Genomic DNA, 23,415 nt, shown 5'->3' on the forward strand with positions numbered 1-23,415 from the left:
CAATTGTAAAATGAAAGAACAAATATTAAGATGCAGGAAAACATATAACAAAAAATGCAAATTAAATTATCCAATAATTCATTGTTTTCAAAGTCTTTAACATACTGATATGCTAAGTTAAAATTCGAAAAAAAATATTAGTACATTTAAGTATTCTATGGTTTATTCCACTTCCTAAGTTGTTGCCTTGTAGTATAAATTGCAAAGTAGATGTTGAAATTGTTTTTAATGAAAACATTTTTATGCATGAATATTTTTCAAAAGTGGAAGTATATGATAAAAAGATCATATGACATTTCTCAAATTATATGTATTATTAATACTCGGTCGATATCAGCCCTCGAGCCTTTGGCTCGTTCTTTCAAGCACTTCGTGAAATCCAGTATACGTCAAAAAAGATCTTAACCGACGATATGTTATGCATAAGAGATATTTTCTCTTTTTTAGGTTTCATTCTGTGATATCAATGATGACGCAGGAAAAGAAACTCTACAAAATCTACAAAACAAATATGGCGAAAGTAAAGTGATGTTCCAGAAATGTAATGTCACCAGTCAGGATGAAATGGCAGGTTCGTATTTACTTATGACTGTAAAAAAAACCCAGAACATTAGGTACCCGTCGCGGTAAAAAGAAAGAGATGTCTACAGTACGAGTTTGTTTTTTCGGTAACCATTAAATCAACATAACGCACGTTGTAAATAATTGGTATATTCACCTATCCGACATGAAGGTCTGTAGCGATTAGTTGTATCACTAAACTTACCCTTTCGACCCTTCGAAATGCAACCAATATTCTGAACAGACTGCACAATTTTTTTATCGAAAGTTATCTATTGGTTACTAGTAATTAGTTGATAAACTAATTGCTTGATTTATTCATCAAGGTAGTATCAAGTTTTTAGAGTTTAGCATTTGATTTACTTACAGAAAAAAGTTTCATTTCTTGCCAGCTATGTCACTTTTAAAATCATTTAAAAAAAGATGGAAAATAGTATAATAATTCATGTCACAATATCCGCACACATATATACTTGAAAATACCCAAGCAAAGAAACCGTGCTTTTTTGCTGTTCTTCGGGGGATTAGAGCAGTATTCCTTTAGAGTGTCTGTCTTTTACAAAAAGATATTTGACCAAGTTTTCTTCGATTGCATAAGAAGACGTATATACGAGTCATATATAAAACTAGACACTAAACAATTTGTTGTCCAATACATTGAAAAACCGGTCAGCAGTATTGGTCTTAATGAGTTAATTTAGACCAGGAAACATTCGTCAAATGTGTACCATTATTCCACATTGGTATTATTCAAGTAGGTTTTTCTATATGATTTGGATTTTGAATAAAACAGCATATTCACTTGTGGAAAAAGTATTAACGTCACGTGCTTTCACATGTAATGTTATGATCAAATTTTTGATGTACCTGAACAGAGACATATATTGTATTATATGTCTCTGACCTAAAGAAAAAGGATATTCACCGCGCTAACCGTCACGTGCTTTTACTTATAACGTTATGGTAAAATGTTTGATGTACAATTGGTTTAGTTAAATAATTGTCATTAAATGCATTGTTTCTAGGAATATAGAATACCGTTGGCCTCAGTGAATATCAGTTTTTCAAAAGTCAATAAAACCACATATTTATCTCATCAAAAGACAGTAATTGATTGATATTAATATCTATAATATTACTAGTATAATATGCTCTTGAATTCTCGGTGCGTGGATTGACTGACCTACTGTAGAAATGTGATGTTATTTACAAAACTGGATAAGACACTGTTACGTTGTAAATAACTTAAAGATAAGATATTTGTAATCACTTTGCAATCTTACAATACAATAAGCAAAGGTCGTTTTAACTGATCGTAAAGATAGTTTAATATCTCCTTCTACTACAGGTATATTTAAACTCTTTCAAATTCTTTCTGCATTATGTAAAACACATAATTAACAAAATTTACAGTACAAAAACAACATGCACACTAATCTAATTTAAATTGATTAAATTAATTTGTAAGTTAGCTGAGAACGATTATTTTTCACATAACTTGAGATATAAACGCCTTGGATAAACTCTTTGAAATTTAAATTGGTGAAGTTTTAACTTAATAAGTCCTCTTCTGTCAGCTTACGAAAATATTGCATTGTGAACGATTTCTAGTTATTGTAAACTTTTTAAAATTTTGTTGGAACCAGCAAACTCATTTTTTAAATCAATATCAAAATTTCATAATCTTCAAAAGGAAATGCAGAATTTTAACATGTTAGCTAACAAGGTATCGTCCGTAGGTGGACGTGTCAACATAGTATTTTACGTTGACATGTTTCCGGACTCCGAGTCGCCCAGTTTTTGCTCATATACAAGATATCACTGAATTTACTTCAAACCCATAATTACAAAACGATGAAAATCAGAAATATTTATGAAACGTGTTTTGTCACATTTAAACATTTCTTTCAACATAAAAATTTTATATGGACACATACATGCACGTACGATCAAACAAGAGTCTATTATATTCTACCGAATGTACTGTTATCAATATATTCTTAACATTAAGTCCCGGATACTTAAATATAAAGAAAATTAAAACCCCTTTTTTAAAAGTCAAAAATAGAATATTAAAACTGTTCTGCAAAGAATACAAACTATTCAGCAACAACGAAACTTGTTATCTTACTTTTGATACACGGCACTTATGCGTTTAACATCATGAGCACAAAACATCATTATAAAAAAGGCAATTTCTGATATATAAGATCACGCCTTCTTTTATACATATTGAATGTCATTTACTGAAAATATCTATGAACAATCTGGGTTTTTTTATTTAAAGAAATGGTGTAATGTTTTTCTTTCAAACATTAAAGAATTCATCAAAATGTCAGAAGTTGTTATCTCATAGTGTCTGCCCATGCATAATACAACGATTAAAATTAAGTTTTTCCCCAGTTATTTTTTGTTAATTCACTGACAGATATTTGATATCCTTTCTGTCATAGGCTTAATCTATTCTTTTCACAGCGATATGTGATTTACATACAATATACCGGTATACCTAAAAACGTCTGTGATCTGAGCAGATTCTTCCTCTTTACTAAAGTAGATTCTTTCTCTTGATAGTATACATTTTATTAAAGTATACGACATTCAGATAGCAAATCAACGACATAATTTACCAAAAGACCTCTAATCTGAGGTCAACATACAGTCTTCAGTAATAGACAGGTTTCCATACGCTAGGTTCTAAATCGTCCAGGATCTAAAATGCTGTAAATAAATGTAATACTATTTTATGGAACATATGAATGTATACTTACATTTTCAAAAAAAAACGAAATTGTTTTTTTTCCCAGCTTTAGAAACTGGATGAAAAAAATCAAGGCGCACCAGTATTCGAAATTGTGTTTTTATCCTGCAAACAGTTATTTGAAAATGATATTTTCATGCATACCATGAGTTCGATCACCCGCCATGTCAATTAAATTAAATAAAAATAAAATTGACCGCCAGCACACGACATTAGGAAGTAAGAGGAAAGACTGATCGGCTCGGAGTCAGAATAATGTGTCCGGGTAAGATGACATGTTTACCTCTGTACGCGTTTAATTTGCCACTGGACGTTAAACAGCCATCCATCATCATATTTTTGTTTGTAGACATGTCGTATAATGTTATGGCGTTGTCAGCATCGTCGTTGTCGGCGTTGTCATTGTGCGAAGACATTTGGTTTCCAGATAATAACTTGAAAATAAGTGTATGGATCGCTATGAAATTGAACCACAAGGTTCCATACCACTAAGGGAAGGTTGGGATCGATTTTTGGGTTATTGTCCTAACTGCAAAGGAATTAGGGGACAAAGAGGGGCCCAAAACATGCATTTTTCTTGTTTCAGGACAATAATATGTGTAGAAGTGTATGGATCTCTATGAAATTGTACCACAAGGTTCCATACCACGAAAGGAAGGTTTGGATTGATTTTGGGGGTTATTATCTTAACTGTAAAGGATTACCTAGGGGCCAACAACAAGCTTTTTTCTTGTTTAAGGACAATAATTTGTGTATAAGTGTATGGATCTCTACGAAATTGTACCACAAGGTTCCATACCATAAAAGGAAGGTTGGGATTGATTTTGGAGGTTACGGCTCTGACTATTTTAAGAAAAAGGAGCAAAAAACAATACTTTGCTAATACTTTGTATAAATTGCTTATTTCTTGACCAATTCAATGTGGTTTAATTCAAAGTCTTGAATTCTTTGGGTTCTATAATATGCTGAATCTAAGCGTGTATTTAGATTTGGGAATTTGGGCCCCTTTTTGAATTGGTCCACATTAATTTGGTCAAAAATTAAACTTTGTTTGAGTTCATAAAAAAATTGAATTATTGGTGTTTTTTGATATGCCGAATCTAGCCCTGTATTTAGATATTTGATTGTAGGACCCGTTTTCAAATGATTCTCATTAAGGTCCAAAGGGTTCAAAATTAAACTTTGTTTGATTTAAATAAAAATGAATATAACCGATCGCGAGTATTTAAATTTTTGATTTTTGGACTGGTTTTCATATTGGTCCACATTGAGATCCCAAGGGTCCAAAATTAAACTAAGTTTGATTATAACAACAATTGAATTCAAAGGGTCCTTTGATATGCTGAAGCTAAACATGTATTTAGATTGTTGATATTTGGGCCCAGTTTTGAAGTTGGTCCAAATTGGGGTCTAAAATTAGACTTTGTTTACATTCAACAAAAAATGAACAAATGGGGGTTCTTTGATATGCGGAATCTAAACGTGTATTAAGATTTTTGATTTTAGGCCTTGTTATCAAATTGGTCCACATTAAGGTCCAAAGGATCCCAAATTAAACTGTTTGTTCGTTGATATTCTGATTTTAACCATGTATTTAGATTTTGGAGATTGGACCATAATAGGTAAATGTCCAATTTCAAATTATTTAAGTACTTAGACCACATTTATTCTGTGTCAGAAACTATGATATGTCAAATATTTAGTCAGAATCAAAATTCGGAGAGGTATGTACAATTGATAGAAATTGTAAGTTGAGCCATAGTTTAATCTAGTTACAGCATCAAATCTTATTTTAGAGAAGAAATGATGTATAGATATAGTTTAAAATTTACTGTTCATTATTAGTAGTTTTGAAAAATAATTAGAGGTAAGGTTTATAGATTTTTTAAAGACTTTGTATTAATGAGGAATGATATTTTGGATTTTTTTTTCATGTTGTTTGTAAATTTTTGAAGAACTTTGTGGTAGATTGTTTGTTATTCTGTATAAATTAATTTTCCAATAAATAGATAAATTAAATTCTTGGTGTACTTGGATATGCCGAATCTAATTGTGTACAGCATGTATTTAGATTTTGGATATTGGACCATAATAGGTACAAGTCCAATTTCAAATTTTTCAGTTCTTTGACCACATTCATTCTGTGTCAGAAACCTATGCTGTGTCAAATATTTAATCACAATCCAAATTCAGAGCTTTATCAAGCTTGAATGTAATGTCCATACTTGCCTCAACTGTTCAGGGTTCGACCCTTCTGGCTTAAAATAATGCCATTATTTCACAGCCAATGTGTGCTGGTATAGTAGAATATGAATCACTACAATGTCTGGTATAGTAGAATATGAATCACTACAATGTCTGGTATAGTAGAATATGAATCACTACAATGTCTGGTATAGTAGAATATGAATCACTACAATGGCTGGTATAGTAGAATATGAATCACTACAATGTCTGGTATAGTAGAATATGAATCACTACAATGTGTGCTGGTATAGTAGAATATGAATCACTACAATGTAAAACATTTTGTTTTTGTCGAAACGAATTCTTTCCATTTCTCTTGTTTAATTTGAAACATTTCTGCAGATATTATCTTTAATCTTCACAAATCTGGCATTAAAATTATCTCGGTGGTAATCAAACCAAGGGCGCGTGTGACCTTAACTGTTAAGTAAAGTTTACTTTCAACCTGGCACATATATCAGTCAATCACTGCTATCTTGATTGACATTTACGAAAGCTTTGAGTGAGATAATACTGTTTTAACATATCTAAAGAATTCCATCATGATCTGGACTGATAAACTTGCGTTTTTTTCCCACTATACCATGCATAACTATAACTGTAACGACTACTTTTGACCCCGTTTACTAAACAAACAAGACTTTATAGAATTAACTTATGAAATATCAAGATCGGGAAAAAACCGTGCTATTCAAACAAAGGGCCCTTAGCAAAAGAACTTTTAAAAGCGCTCTAATTTATAACAACAAACAAGGATTGCAGTGTTGGTTTTATTTATAAAGATGGTATAAACATATCAGTTAATGATTTAATTTTGGATGTAACATATATCCGATTGACTGAAAGTGTTTTGTCTATCAGCGCATAGACATAATTTTGTCACGTGACCGTGACGTCACCAACGTTTTTTTCAAAATTTACTCCTTAAAAAAAATGTCGACGTGGTAGGCATCACCTGCTATGCATGGTTCATACAGTAGAATTATAAACTCAATTAAAAGACGAAATACCAAACACAGCTTCAATTTTCAATTTCAGTAATGAACATACAAGAAGAAAACGTTAAACTGAAACATGTGATTCTTAGTTTTTAGATTGTATTTAGATTTCTTTCCCATCTTCCAGCCTTCTTCAAAAGTACAAAAGATAGATTTGGTCGTTTGGACGTTGTGATAAATAATGCTGGTATTGGTGGGGAAACAACCTCATGGGAAAGAACAGTTGACGTCAATTTGGTAAGATATTGTCTTATATAGGATACTGAAAACTATGAAACTATTACCCAGTAAAAAGGGTAGATAACAAAGGCCAGCAAAACATTTATACGCCAAAAAAAAAAAATGGACAATGCATTGGACAAAAGAAAAAGGCGAAAAGACAAAGAACAGTCTACTAAAAAGACTGAAGGTGAACCCATGTGCTCTGGAAGGGTACGTATTCCTGCTCCAATAATGGTACCTGTTATGTTGTTCAAGACAAGTAAAAAGCAGTTGCATTGGGTGATGTTGTAAACGAGGATAGGGTACATAATTGTAACAAAGACAAATGGAGCATATCCTTACTCATCATTTATACATATATTCAATAACGGCCGTCCAAATCATTATGCCATCCATAAAACTTTCATAATATGTAATAATGGTGATCAAGATAAAACCATTGAGTACATACATTGATTTGTTGCTGGATGACAACATATATATTCAATTTTTTATGACCACAATAGACCAGTTTCACATAAGGAAGTACACCACTAATTCATGGCCCCATTGCTTTCTATGTTAAATTCCTCAATTTCAAGCAGGCATAGCTCTTTTGTTTTAAGTTCAAATAAAGTGACAATCATTGCATGTCAAAGCAACACTCTATGGTGTCTTGTACTGAAAAAATCAACATACCTTTAATGGCATATAAGAAAGAACTGGTTCCCGGAACTTCGGATGTACCAAAACAGGTACTTCAGATCTGACAAACAGGCAAAATGTACCCTCTTTTTAAAATTTGGTGCAGTTTTTTTAATATTCAAAATTATTAGTCAAAAAGTGTTCTACAATGATCACCAGTCATTCAGCTTTCATTTGATACCAAAAATACCTAAATATTCTACATATTTTGAAAGTTACACTCATGCGTAGGAACTATTTTGTGTTAAATATGTACTACTTTCTGGTATGTGCTTTCTGGCCGGGCCCGAATTAGTGGTGTTACACCATAAGCGACTTATCAACCCTGCTCTCGAAATCATATGCGCGTTTTAGTTTAAATCCCGCGATAATTAACGATATCATACGTGACAGGGGCTATCTAACCCGAATAATTCAGTCGGTATATTCCGCTGATCTACGATTACTTCATTAACGCAAGTAGGAGAGATCGATTACGGGGAGGAACTGAATCATTCGGGTTGGGGGCTATCCAATTTACCCTTATATTTGGCAACACAATAATAAATACCGATAATACACATCTCTCTCTCTTGGTGTGTGCTGGAGGCAGGCAAACAGATGATACCAGTACACAGTACGTTTGTCACGGCGAACGTAGCTCTTATGTATTGTACATATACAGGGATTTGAAACGTGTAGAAAGACATGCACATTAGATTTTTGTAACAAATGATGTAGTTTTTTTTTAATTTTTATTATACAGCTGTCATTACTTATATTGATTAAATAGCATGCGTTCATGTATACATTTACTTACTCATAACATATTGTATTTCAACACTCTAACATTTTGAGTGTCTCTAAGAACAGGTAATGCAATTATATATTCTTTAGAACATGTATTTGGTTTTATAATTAGAAAATGTGGACATATCCTTCGGACGTAGTACTAGTAAAATCCTTGTTATGTAAAAAATTATCTATTTTCTTATTCTGATTAATAATGAATGAATTTACAATAAGATATCATTATCAGTAATTGAATATCCTGCTTTACCATGATATAAGATCAAATTGCTAAATGACCCCTCCTGAATTATTAAAATATATCTAGTTTCATTAACCGTAATATCTCAGTGTAAATTATGTACATGTATCTTATACAGAAACAGGGTTTACATTTTTAACATCTGTATTACAAAATGCAGGAAATAATTGCGCAGCAAAAAAAGAAAAAGAATGCGTACGTAGCAACTGGGACATTAAATCGTGATTGACAGTATAATATTCCCAGGTAGCAACAGATGACGATGAATATTCAATCCGAAAAAATTCTTCTGGCTTCCGTCAGAATATCAAATGGTCGTCCCCTTTTCAGCAACTGTATGCAGAAAAGGCTACGTTTTTATCAATTGTCACCTGGTGAGATTGTACAAGGTAAAACTAGGATTCCACATGGCTAAGGTGTTAATTGACCTCTTAATTGATCAGTGACCTAATATATGGATATGAAGTGACCCCCGCTTATTTTTGCGTGAACCCCTGAGGGTTCACGCATATTTATTAGTTAGAAATATAGTCTATGGAGGAATATTCGGAAGCTAAATTATTGTTCATTCGGAATACCTATTCATATTATCTGTATTAGCTTCCTGCAATTAAGAGCGGTGTATCTAAGATATTTAAAACATGGCAATAAAGAATTTTCACAGACCGCTAATTCACTTATCTGATATATATGATAATAAGCAATCTATAGATCCTTTTCAAACATGTATATTTATTGTTAAGCTACATTTTATGCATTGCAAGGGTTTACTGACTTGAGCAAAGTTGACAGTTGTAACCTTTGATAAACAAGTGAAAGTTAAATGGTCAAGATTTAATTATAACGACCTATGGTATCAAACATCTGTTTCTAGATATTCACAGAGAGATATTTTAAAATAGTGCTGTGGTTTCTACATAATGAGTTATAGTGGGCTTTGGGATTTGATTTGTAACAATAAAATCATTATGCACACTTGTCATTTTGACAAATCAGATAAAAAAAATCTGTTTCAAATGAAAATAAAACAAGTAAAATAAAGACTGTTCGTTAACATACATTTTTACAACTTTTACTGTTTCCTTTTTACAGTATTCTCTATCAATTAAGTTATCTAGTAAGTTAATTAAATGTTTATTTAATTCATTGATGTCACTATTATTTCAGTGACCGCTGTAGAAAGTCTTGACTCGTTCAAGAGACTACTGCATGCACATTAAATTTCAAGTCCCATGTTTTTATTTGCACCATGTATAAATGTTATGTACAACACAAATTATTTCCTTTCTGTTAAAATTATGTTTGGACTTGTTAAGTATGCAAGCGCACACCAAACAGTGACAGGATAGTCAACCAAATTACGGTGGTCACTTAGTGGTAGAAGTAGAAATTTCTTATATTATTCACACACTGTAATACTCTTAAATTTATGTGTGTTTTGGATGTGCACTAGTGACTGGTAAATATTGATACGTTTCTGTGTTTTTAATATATGTGACTTAACATCAAGAATTCCATTATTATGGAATCGTTCACTTTTGTACACTTCGGTATCTAAATAGATGGTGGTAAAAGGGAGGGTCTGAACACGGAAACACGTGAAATAACAAATCGCAAAAACGATGCACGGTAAAAAAACACTCTGGAAAAACGAAGCCATGGAATAAAATCGTAAATATTAAGGAAAAAAGTACCAAAAGTTATTACTCAGCCGTTCTTTGAGATCATGCAGTCATTATAAATGGACATGGCGACCCTGCATGTGGTCACCTTTTAGCGTCCGTTAGTTGCATCCGATTTATCATAGTAATACAATAAGCTATTAATAAATATCTTGGGACCAGTTAATTAGTTTATAATTTAAAACAATATTTGGGCTGACTTTGAATTTGTCCCGGTTTACTTTTTAATCAAATGCGGGACAAGCACGAGAAAATAAGAGTACCGACACGAAACACGGAAAATAATTGAGGGAAAACATGAAGCTCGCACATCGAACCAAACACGAGAAAACGAGAAATAAAACGTCGAAACACGGAAACACGTGAAATAAAAAGGCCGAAAACGTTGCACGAAAATAATCCTTTACCACCCTCTAAATAGGTCATACTAGATGTCGACACCTCATATTAGAACTTAAGTAGATGGTCAATTTCGTTTGCAAGGTTAAGGAAATCTTCAACTTGCTCTATAATTTGCCTGTGAAGACCATAAAACCGTCATCCCTATTGACAGTGTAATTTGATGTTTTCTCTCCATTGGAACTTATCTAAGATTTTAATGAATAGGGCAGACAGATGCATCTGTGCATGTTGGTGACAATGGGCGCTCCTATAATGTGTTTGTATAACAGTCCATTAAACTCAAATTCATTGTTTCAAAGAATTAATTTGACAAATGCAGTTAAATCTATTTTGTTGAGAATCTTTAAAGTATATTCTCCTGTGTGTCAATAAATTCTAATGCATTGATAACAGTTTCTTCTAAATTATCAATGATCATATTTGTGTACATTGACGTACATCATAGGCAATAAGAATGCATACTTTTTTTACCTCGTGTGACTCTATTTTATTAATGATTTTTTTGTATCTTGAATGTAAAAGTTATGCCTCTTCAATAATTGGATGTGTACTAATTGATAATTTAGTCTTAGATGCATGATTTTTTAAATTAGTTGTTAGTGGCTTTGAACTAGCTGTCAGTAACTGCGAGTATTCTCAGATCTGTACTTAGTTTCTATTTGTTGTTGGATATACAAGTACCCGGCCACGTCCACTCTGTGTAGTATTTCTGTTTGTATCCATCTGATGAGTTAAGCCTTTTTTCAACTGATTTTTATAGTTCGTTCTTATGTTGTACTGTTCACCACTGTCCCAGGTTAGGGGAGGTTTGGGATCCCGCTAACATGTTTAACCCCGCCACATTCTGTATGTATGTGCCTGTCCCAAGTCAGGAGCCTGTAATTCAGTGGTTGTCGTTTGTTGATGTGTTACATATTTGTTTTTCGTTCATTTTTTGTACATAAATTAGGCCGTTAGTTTTCTCGTTTGAATTGTTTTACATTTGTCATTTCGGGGCCTTTTATAGTTGACTACTTAGTATGCGGTACTGGCTTTGCTCATTGAAGGCCGTACGGTGACCTATAGTTGTTAATTTCTGTGTCATTTGGTCTCTTGTGGAGAGTTGTCTCATTGGCAATCATACCACATCTTCTTTTTTATATTTATAATTAGATGAAGTAAGTATCTCTCGCGGGAGAGTTACACTTATTGATGATTGGTCGGTAACGAACATTAATGTGTACTGCTAGCTGACCAGTTCGCAATGCCTCATTACTTATTTCTAGATTAATTTTATGAATTTTTGGAAGAAGGTACATGTATCCTCCATGTTTTGAATTCGTATTATTCTTTAAGAAATTATACGTCTGGGAATCTTTTTTTTCTCTCTCCTTGCTTTATATTTAACACTTCTCTCAACATGCCAAAATTGTAATGATTTACAATAAAAAGAAAATATTATCCTCCACACACATGGCCAAGATAACACTGATATATAATTTCTTATTCAGTTGAATTAATAATTAGAATAAAAAAGTTCTAAGGTTCACGTATTGTCTTTTTTTTTTTTAAAAGCAACTTGTTTCTATTTTATTCTTCCCGCTAGGGAACGACCTCAGTGGGAATCCAAGCATGTCTTCGTGACAATTAAAGGTACAACGTCAGGCGGCATATTAGATCGTCTGTTACTCTACAACACAACAGTAGTCCGTTTAAAAATCTTTTAATGTGTCATTGTTAATAAAGTTGGTGAACTCTCGGGAATTATCGCGTGATTTCACAGTTTGACTAATTAGGTTAGACATGCGCAGTTAAATGTGAAACTGGTGTATTATGTACACCACCTTTCCTCGTTATTGGCCATCATCGAAGGTGTCGAATTAACTTACATGAGCAGCACGTGATCTCTCTAGCGAAACAGGAGATGAACATCCTGCTCGGTAACCCGAGTTCTATATTTATATGCTTGATTTTCGTGTTGCTCACACTCTAGATTTCTGTATACTTTTGTTGTGGACTGTTGTCTTTCGTCTTTTTTAATGGTCATGCTTATGTCTGCGCCTACTCAATTTGTAGTTTTGATTGGAATCTTGGTAATTTCTAAATTGAAAAATGTTTAGAAATGAAACATTAATCAGAAAAAAATATAGGAAATGTTTTTTTACAAGGCCCATGTGATTTCGCGAACAAGTAGTTTGAGTATTCTTAACTCATTAATGGAATAACACTCCGATTTAAGAGTTGACAGCACTTATATCACAGTTACAGTATAAATGTAATAATAAAGATATGTGGTATTATTACCAATGAGACAACTATCCATCGGAGTTCAAATGAAATAGATATAAGCAAATATAGGTTACTACACGGCCTTCAACAATGAGCAAAAATCCATACTGTATATTCGACTATACAAGTTCCCGACATGAAAAAATGTGAAACAATTCAAACGAGAAAACAAACGGCCTAATTTATAAAAATACAAGTTACTAAAACAAATATGACAGCCATGAACCAACGACAACCACTGAACTATAGACTATTGACTTGTGACAGGCACACAAAGAATGTGGAGGGGTTGTTTGTGAGCGCCCTTACCGTGGACAATGGCATGGTGTAACATCACAACATAAGAACAAACTATAAAGAACAGTTGCAATTGGCTTAACGAAAAAGATCGGCACGAAGCACAAAAAACAGCAAACATAAAAACAATAGACACAAATCACCGTTATGAGAGAAATTGCAGTAACTGAAAGCTTGTTCAAAGCCAATTACAACTAATAGATAAACCATGTTCTCCCAGACTAAAGTACCATTCAGTACACATCCAACGGATTTTGTGTAAAGACGTCATAAACAGTCTGAGAAACGTATGACCTTGTAAAGTCTTGTCTTATTTGAATCTATTTTCTTTATTGCAGAAAGGAATGATCAGCGGGACATTTCTTGGTCTGGACTATCTTAGAACAGACAGAGGCGGGAATGGTGGCGTGATCGTTAATGTATCGTCTGCAGCAGGTAAGTTCAGACATTCCCTTTGAAATTTCTTCTTTTGATTTGCAACGGTTTTGTAGACGAGGGGACGACGGGATGTATACTTTTTTCTATTCTATTAATCCCCATACTATTTAAGCTTATACAATTCTTTTGTACCATACGCTTACACAAATACTGATATCAATACGGTGTGTACTAGAGTTATATACTAGTATATTGTATAAACATACAATACCCTACTATGGAACGCCTCAGCTGTCTTATGTGGAACTCTGATATTACTTTATGTTGTTTTATTATTACTTGATGATATTTTGTCTTTACTTAATATGGTTTTGATATTACGTAATGATGTTTTGATATAACTCAATATGGAATAGTCATTACTTAATGATATTTCGATATTACACGATATGGTTTCGTATTGACTTGATATAGTTTTGTCATTAATCAATATGGTTTTGTCATTACTCGATGTGGTTTCACCATTATTTAATGTGGTTGTGTCATTAGTCAATGTGGTTTTAACATTACTTGATGTGAATGTGACTTAACGTTATGTAGTTGTTTCATTACATGATGTGGTTTTGTTATTTTGTAATGATGATTCGCCTATTCTTTATATGGTTTTTACATTACGTAATGATGTTTCAAAATTTGACGATTTTACACTACATGATGTGTTTGTTTCATTATTTGATGTGGTCCTATCATTCATTGATGTGGTTATCCCATTACTTGATGAGGTAAAATCACATTTAAAGGTAGAGTTTTAGTTACACCATTAAATTTGAGTCACTTTTTGAGTTTGAGTAAGATTCAAATTTAAGTCTCATTTAGATTAATTAAGATTTTGAGTTGAAATTCGTACTATCTTATATGAGTTCGTAATTAAATTTTCTATCGCGGAACAAGGACTTTTGCTAAGTTCCGAAAAGAGGCCGGCTCCGGGGTATGCGTACAAAAGATAAACAATGTTACAGTATACAAAACGCAACATAGAAGTTGAAATAAAGTTAGATGGGGTGTGATTGACAATGAGACAACTATCCACCAGAGTTTAAATGCAGTGGATGTAAGAAATCATATATAGGCAACCGTACAGCCTTCAACACACCATATAGTCAGCTATAAAAGGCCACCATGCACCATGTGAAAAAAATCAAGCGAAAAAACAAACGGTCTTATTTATATTTAAACAATCTACAAAAAAAATGACACACATTAATACAACGACAACAATTGAACTTCGTGCTCCTGACTTGGGGCAGGTACATAAAGAAAGTGCACGTGGCGGAGTTTAACATGTATGTGAGCGCTAAATCCTAACCTTACATCGGACTGTTACACTGTGTAACAAAACAACACGAGAAAAAAATGTAAACTAGACAAAGTGATGCCCCGCACTCAACTCATTTAACCGCTAATACCCCAAAAATGACAAAAAAAAGTTCAATTATCTCCCAAAAGAGCAAAAGATAATAAAAATAAAAACCCTGACCACATGCACACCTTCAATATATGTACAAACAGCCAGCAGAGCGAAAACTTCCTAGCATTCAAACTGTAGGAGGAGTTATCTGGAAACGCTCTTCTTATGCAAGTAAATTTCCCGAAAAATTACAAAGTTCAACTATCTCCCAAAAGAGCAAATATTAATAAACATTAAACCCTGACCACATGCACACATTCAATATATTGACAAACAGACAGTAAAGAGAAAACTTCCTAGGATTCAAACTGTAGGAGGAGTTATGCGGAATAACTATATACCCATAATGGGACGGACAGACGGACGGACGGACGGACAGGGGTAAAACAATATGCCCCCCCTTCCAACTTTCAGTTGCGGTGGCATACAAAACAGTTTCATTTGGCCGACTCAATAGATCGGTATGACTGGGTAATATAAATCCATCGGGGTGATCTCGGATGCTCCAGAAAGGCACCCGTCGTGTTATTTGAGAAAGTACAAACCCAGTGATTTGGTTTTATTTGGTAGTTCACATTCAAGAAAAAGATGACGGTATTATGGTTACGACCACTGGAACATGTCCGTCGTCACATGTGAAACAGATATTCCAAAAAGTGTATTTTTCAATTAGTGCGAGGTAGATCAGGGAATTCAATTGATTACAAATAAAAGATTGATACTTGTATAAGTTAAAATGATCATTTACGCTAAAAAAAAATCGGAGAATTCTTATTTTATAGTATTGATGCTTTTGTCGCTAAGTCCGAGCCCCCTCCCCCCGTTTCCCTGTAACTTTAGTGTGAGTTGATTTGAAGTGCTTCATTTGTTAACATTAAAGTTCAAGTCGTTTGATTTGTGTCGAGCCTGCGACATCAATGTAGCGGCAGTGAGACCCAACAAACCTATATTTCGTCGTCGATAGTGGCGTCGGCGTCTCCATCTCCATTTTTTTTTATTTCTATTGAGTTTAACCTTTCATTATACATGTTACTAAACACGTATGCCATTATAATTTTGTACTTTTAGAATATCATACTGTATTTGTTTACCTCAACTATTGTATCTGTATTTATTTTGTATGTTTCTCTGTAAACTTGTAATTAGTTTTTAGAGAATAAAGTATCTATCTATCTATCTATCTATCTATCTATTTATCTATCTATCTATGGAGTTATTCCTCAATTTCAAGAAGAAGCATCTACAGAAAAACATTTTTTTTCAATTTTGTTTTTACCGATAAATGTATAGATAAATGTACAGCCGATCAACATGACGCTTTTTCACTTACAGCAGCAATATCAGGCGAGACATAGGGTTCCGTGGAATATTTTACAAATTTATTACAAAAATACTGCTTCCGTTTGAGAACTTAGGATAAAAACAACAAGACAAAGTGGTTTGGGGATATCCCAATTATGTAAGAAATACTGTAAACTTTTTAATACTTTTTTCTTAGTATTGCCTGCCGGTTACCTTTTACATGCTTAATAACTCTGAACAACCACTCGAACTTTAATTTGAACTTTAACTCAATGGATAGCGATACCCATCCAAAGCACATTAAACAAATGATATATTGAAATCTGTTTAAAAATAGAACATCTTTTTTTTCGAATTGGTCACGTGGTTTTACCTCATCAAGTAATGGGATAACCACATCAAAGAATGACAGGACCACATCAAATAATGAAACAAACACATCATGTAGTGTAAAATCGTCAAATTTTGAAATATCATTACGTAATGTTTAAACCATATAAAGAATAGGCAAATCATCATTACGAAATAACAAAACCACATCATGTAATGAAACAACTACATAACGTTAAGTCACATTCACATCAAGTAATGTTAAAACCACATTGACTAATGACACAACCACATTAAATAATGGTGAAACCACATCGAGTAATGACAAAACCATATTGATTAATGACAAAACTATATCAAGTCAATACGAAACCATATCGTGTAATATCGAAATATCATTAAGTAATGGCAATTCCATATTGAGTTATATCAAAACATCATTACGTAATGTCAAAACCATATTAAGTAAAGACAAAATATCATCAAGTAATAATAAAACAACATAAAGTAATATCAGAGTTCCACATAAGACAGCTGAGGCGTTCCATACCCTACCATTTATGTGATTTGTAATCTCCTTTTTAATTCTTTTGAAACATTAGGAAGAGTGCTACATCCTGATATCCATCATATCGTTCAAACAATCAAAATACCATTGTCTAGCTAAGTTCGAATTTTATTTTGGATGATAAAATTTTATGTTTTATGAGAATATGTTTAACGTCTGCACTCGACACAAAACAGGAAGGAAAACTTTGCAAACCTTTCATTTCTCTGAATAAACACAATACAGTCCATTTCCGTTTTATTTATGAATCGATTACTTTGAAAGAATTAAAGGGAAATATCTAACCAGTTATTAAAATAGCCAGAACTTACTTATACCTCAAACTTTCACATTAATTTACCGGACAATTTGCCATTTCTTGCCAAGAAAAGAATATGCTTCCATGCATCGAATCTTTTATTTGTTATTGTTTTTATACCTGAGAATGAGAAAAAATAAATAAAAATAAAGACAAAAAAAAACACCAAATAGTATGATAACATTAATCTATTATCGTTCCTTGCAGGTTTGAGAGCAAATCCTTTAAGTCCGGTTTACTGTGCCAGCAAATCAGGGGTAGTAGCATTTAGTCAGAGTTTAGCTGTAAGTAAGTTAATGTATTGCAATAGTCAGTATTATGCACATTAAGGTGCAATTGTAGGTATAAGTGTAATGTGTACATTAAGGAGACCATAATCTTTTAAAGATGTTTTTTTAAAAGGTTTTAGTTTCAAAATAATTTGTAAAGCTGCATTAGCTTCTAACCTTTGACAGAATGCTCTTTATATCCTCTGATTTTCTTGTAATTATTCTATTTATGCAAAATTAGTATAAAACTTAGCCATTATTGCTGATACAAATCAAACTCGACAAATAATAATTCGATATTCTTATTAACATAAATATTTCTTTACTATAACAGTGTAATGAAGATGTGGTCAATGGTGGTGTACGTATAAATACCATCTGTCCAGCATTTGCTGACACACCGTTGGTCAGAGACCTGTTCAAAGATGACAGTGTCAATGGTAACAAAGTCAAGGAATTTGTCGATAAAATTGGCATTATGACGTGAGTTTGTGTGCATTATGACATAATTTGTAATAACATGAAGTCATTCAACATACTTTACCAGCAATAATCATTGATGTAGTGAAGTAACTGAAAATACTTAGGATTTTTTTTACCTCAGGAATAGATTACCTTACCTGTTTTTGGCAAAGCCTTTTGGAATTTTGGGTCCTTATCTTCGTACTTTATTTTGCATTTAACTTGTTTTTTTTCGATGTCACTGATGATTGTTTTGTAGGTTAAACTCGCGTTTCTTTTGGTCATAAGCCTTGGTCAGGAGCCTCTGGCCTTTGTTAGTGTTGTATGTTTTTTAATTTTAGTTCATTTATATGTTTTGGAGTTTAGTGTGACGTCCATTTTCATTGAACTAGTACACATTTTGTTTAGGGGCCAGCTGAAGCTCGCCTCCGGGTGGGGGATTTTCTCGCTGTGTTGAAGACCCATTGGTGGCCGTCGGCTGTTTTCTGCTGTTTGGTCGGGTTGTTGTCTCTTTGATACATTCCCCATTTCCATTCTCAATTTTATTTTCTTTATGCCGTATAGATTCTTGGCTTTCAAATTGATTTTAATATTGAGGATGGTGGTTCACATTTTCAATCCCATGAATGGGAAAGGAATTAGACTGACGATCACAAATAGAAATAAAATATGAAACACATTGACCTTCGACTTATTATTCAAGTTCAAAACTACAATTTATATAAACGATAAAGAGAAGCATCAATCATTTGACAATAAACAATATCATTTTGGTTATTCATTTCAATTTTACGTAATAAGCTTTATATCTAGTTTTTTTTTGTTATTCCGCTTTATTATTCATAGATACTAATGAAAGGGATTTTGTGTAGATTTAAAACATAACATGAGACGATTTGTTCATTGTTTACTATACGTATACTGAATGATGTTACTTGTTCTGTACTAAATACGACAACCTTCAATTCTTCAAGAAAACAAATTATGTCAGACAAAAAGTAATTAGTTTACTTGACTGAAATTCTTTAGATAAACGATTTAGACGTGAGCACCATCACATATAAAACATACTCGTTTAACTGTAACTTTCTTGACATCTTATCTGATATTTAAATAGTATATGCTTGACTTCACATTATAGGATCTGTTTACCCTTCCGGAGCACCTGAGATCAGCCACAGTGTTTGAGAGGGTTCGTGTTGTTAGGTTTTTAGTTTTCTATGTTTTGTTTTGTAGAGTTATTTCTCTTTTCGTCGTCTTTTAATGAAAGCCTGTTTAATAGGGTTATTTCTCTTTTCGTCGTCTTTTGTTGAAAGCCACGTCGATTTTAGTTTCTCTTCCAAAATATGAGTTTTAAATGTCCATTTTGTTTTTCTCGCCTTTTTTATACTTGACAGTTAGACATAAGTAATGATATATGACAATTTCCTTTACTTATCAATAATACGATTTTTTGTTGACAAGGTCTATCTGGATAGACTGTTTCATATTACCCGTAATTAACTGAACTGAACTGAGTGTATAGGACGGCACGATTTCTTATCAGCAGGCTTAGTACTCTAGGAGCTTGCTTCCAATAACTACGAACGTTCTTTAATACGACACGATTATTATTTAGAGTATTTGTTTTTCAATTATTCCTTGATTGTGGAGTGTTTTATCTGTACTGATTTTTTATTGTATATTTAAGAATTGAATGCTTCTTTTTGTAATTTTATTTGGGTGTAAAAGTGTTGGCCGAAGCACATTTTGTATGAAGCGCGGAAGCGCTTCATTCTAGAAATGTGCACACGATCAACACTTTTACAACTCTAAAAATTACTAAAAGAAGCATTCAATTCATATAACTACATTTTTATGCTCGGGTCATGAAAAATCGATTTCTATCATTTATTTCTTTAATTAACCTGTGCACTTTATTGTGATGGCACGTGTCATCATGAATGTTACACTTCATTGGGATATGAAGGTTAATTTTAGTATGACGCGCAAGCGTTGTTATCCAATCAAAATAACGGATTCTTCTGAAACATACATGTAATGTAATTATTCTTTTATGTACGTTACGTTTATGGCCCACTCATCGAGATTAAAAGGCGGAGGGCTGATATTTAAAACTAGTTTGACCAAGCAAAATGTGAAACCATTCAAAAGAAAAAGAAAACTACCATTTGTAAAGATAATTCATAATTCTTCTGACCCATAGTTGCAATTAAGAATTGAATGCTTCTTTTTGTAAACTCATTGGGGTGTAAAAGCGTTGACCGAAGTACATTTTGTATGAAGCGCGGAAGCGCTTCATTCTGAAAATGTACGCACAGTCAACGCTTTTACAACCCTATGAAATTACTGAAAAGAAGCATTCAATACTTATAATTACATTTTTTCGCTATGATCATGAAAACACGATTACTATCATTTTTTTCTTTTATTTACCTGTACACTTTATTGTGGAAACGTGTGTCATCATGTATGTTACAATTCATGAAATTCATTTTGAAATGAAGAATGACGCGAGATTGCTGTTAGCCAATCAAAATAACGTATCTAATGTAATTATTTGAAAATAAAGTCACTTATAGTAAGGTTCAAAGGTTAATTTCTCTATTATGTTTGTTATCTGAATGTTATAACCCATTAAACATCTTGTCAAAAACAATTGGCAGTTCCGTTTAGTTTTTGCGTTTGGTTTTTACATACTCCCAAACATTCTAAGTAGTTTGTTTCCCAACGATTGGCATGTAAAGTACGTGGTGAGGTATTACATAAATTATTCGCACTGAAATTGACATCATATATAAGATTTCTATTTCTATTTCTATTTCTATTACTACACTTATCAGTGTTGACCTGTTTAATTCCCAGGGTGCTATCCACTCATATGTAAATTGTTTTGTATTGGCATGATTAAAACATACATTTTAAATGATAACTGCAGCCGACCCCATTAAGGTCCTCAATACTGTGTGAGAATGCTCTTGATGACTTTTATTGCATTTCATTTTGTAGGACACAAGAAGTAGCAGAAGGACTTCTAGAATTAGTGACAGATGAAAGAAAAAATGGCGCTATATTAACAATGTCAAAACGTAATGGAAAGGAATATGTTTCTTTGGAATACAAGACAGTTGTAACATAGCATATTGTTATTAATAATACTTATATATTATATATACATTTAATATATAAATACACATTTATGTAATGCATAAATGCACACAACTTCAGACGTGGTGCCCTTTACAAAGTTTTATGTATAAGGGAACACATCTGGCTTTGTGTAAATAGAAGTTAACAAGTCGCGTATTGTAAATTAGAAAAAAATATTAACACTTTTTGTATATATATATATAGATATATATAACTAAATCTTTGATGGACTCCTCTTCAACAAAAAAAAAATGCTGCAATACGTACCACTAAGAGACATTTTAAAAGAATGTTTTCAAATTCTAAAGTTTTTTTTACTACTCATTGGATTACGATCAACACCAAACTTGACAGGCTGATAGGGAATAATTAAATTCCTCTTGAGTCCTATAAATCTCCAAAAATAAATTATAGAAAAGTTCGAATTTGGTTTGAAATTTTACCTCATCTTTTTCTTATAATTGTACAATATCTGATAATTTGTGCCCGACTTATTTACCAAATATTTAAAATTTATCGTTAGGTCTCTATAGTAAATAAGTATTTCGATCATCACTAAAATTCGATGAAATACAAAGGACAGCCGCTTCACCACCTCCTGATTAGTGACTGGAAGGGTCAGTTCATTCACCAATATTTTTTGTTATGTATCTAGTCTCGTTACACCGGAGTTATCGTTCTTACTGCGAATAATTACTACATATGTATATGCATGAAGCGCCTGGTTGGTCGAGACTATTATTTATAATGATAAAAAGTTCATTAACTTTATACTCTAAGGACAACTTCATTTACTAGTGAGATAATTCGGGAATGATTTCTTACAGGTTCGGTTTACTATGTGTACATGTATACTAGAAGTTAAGATACACTGCAAAATAAACAATGTAATTAGATCTGAGTTTTTAAGTTTTACAGATCCTAAACAGACTACAGGTTTTTGGAAATATAAAGTTTCGAAAGTGTTTTTTTCTGTATTTGTCGCTTCGCCACGTGTTTTACAGAACCTAAACAGACTACAGGTTTTTGGAATTATAAAGTTTTGAAAGTGTTTTTCTGTATTTGTCGCTTCGCTACGTGTTTTACACCAGAAAATGACAATGAGAGTTGGAAATGGAAACAATTAATAAACTTCGTGCGTCTGAAGCTCTAGATCGACCTTCATAAGCAATGCTCAAACCAAAACAATTGAAAGCAAAGGTTGTATAAAAACTTGAAAAAGTTAGGAGCTTCATGTATATGACAAAAAAAGGAGTGTAACTAAATTCATCTAGGGTCATCTTTGCCTGAGGAAGAGTTGGAACATTGGTTTCTTTAAATTTTAGATATTTATCAACGGAGAATGTGATAAAGGTATCATGTTGTAAATCATTCCAGTACCAAAGAACCTAGTATTGAGCTGATAATTACCTCGGTTACTAACGAAAATTTAAAGAGTATTAAAAAGATGAGGAGCTAATGAACAAACAAAAAATTGACATAATGTATAGCCAAACGGGAAAGAAAGCAAAGCTTTCATGAAGGCGATAGATTCCTTGATTTAAAAAAATTTCTCAAATTTTGTAGCAGCAAATTTTTATAACACAATATTCGTTTTTTTATGCAAGTGCCGATGTACAGAGTACTGAGCTAGTGATACCCATGGGGACTTAAAGTTCACCCACAGAAGTATCGACCCACAGTGGGAGTAGTAACATTAACGGTTCTAAATTTTCTGCACCAGATGCGCATTTCGACAATAAATGTCTCTTCAGCGATGCTCGAGGCCAAAATATTTGAAAATCCAAAACTTGTTAAATAGATGAAGAGCTTATAAACCAAAAGGACAAAATATATAGCCACAGCTGGGTAAGCAGTTGGGGAGCCATATGACCAAAAAAAATGACATAGAAAAACAGCCAAATCCATCTTAGGTCAGCTTTGCAAGGGAGTTGAAACCTGAGTTTCTGTATATGTCCTTAATCTATGAACTGATAATTTTTTAGATATGTTTGATATAAGTCATGTTAGTACCGAAGTACGGACTACTAAGTTGATA

The 23,415-nt window shown here is 32.8% G+C and overlaps 1 protein-coding gene across 2 annotated transcripts in view; it reads left to right on the top strand.

Annotated features, from left to right (window-relative positions):
- LOC127703107 (15-hydroxyprostaglandin dehydrogenase [NAD(+)]-like) overlaps window positions 1–22,273 on the top strand; it is a 35,797-nt gene extending 13,524 nt beyond the window's left edge. For both annotated transcript variants that reach the window (XM_052207548.1, XM_052207547.1), the window contains exons 2-7: window positions 448–571; window positions 6,695–6,804; window positions 13,491–13,587; window positions 17,704–17,780; window positions 18,100–18,248; window positions 21,237–22,273. In XM_052207548.1, the coding sequence (XP_052063508.1) occupies window positions 448–571; window positions 6,695–6,804; window positions 13,491–13,587; window positions 17,704–17,780; window positions 18,100–18,248; window positions 21,237–21,366 (687 nt within the window). In that variant the 3' untranslated portion in view covers window positions 21,367–22,273. The remainder of the gene's footprint in view (window positions 1–447; window positions 572–6,694; window positions 6,805–13,490; window positions 13,588–17,703; window positions 17,781–18,099; window positions 18,249–21,236) is intronic.
- The last annotated feature ends 1,142 nt before the right edge of the window (window positions 22,274–23,415 follow it).

The sequence above is a fragment of the Mytilus californianus genome, unplaced genomic scaffold (genome assembly GCF_021869535.1).
Source record: "Mytilus californianus isolate M0D057914Y unplaced genomic scaffold, xbMytCali1.0.p SCAF_5, whole genome shotgun sequence".
In the NCBI taxonomy this organism is placed as follows: Eukaryota; Metazoa; Mollusca; class Bivalvia; order Mytilida; family Mytilidae; genus Mytilus; species Mytilus californianus.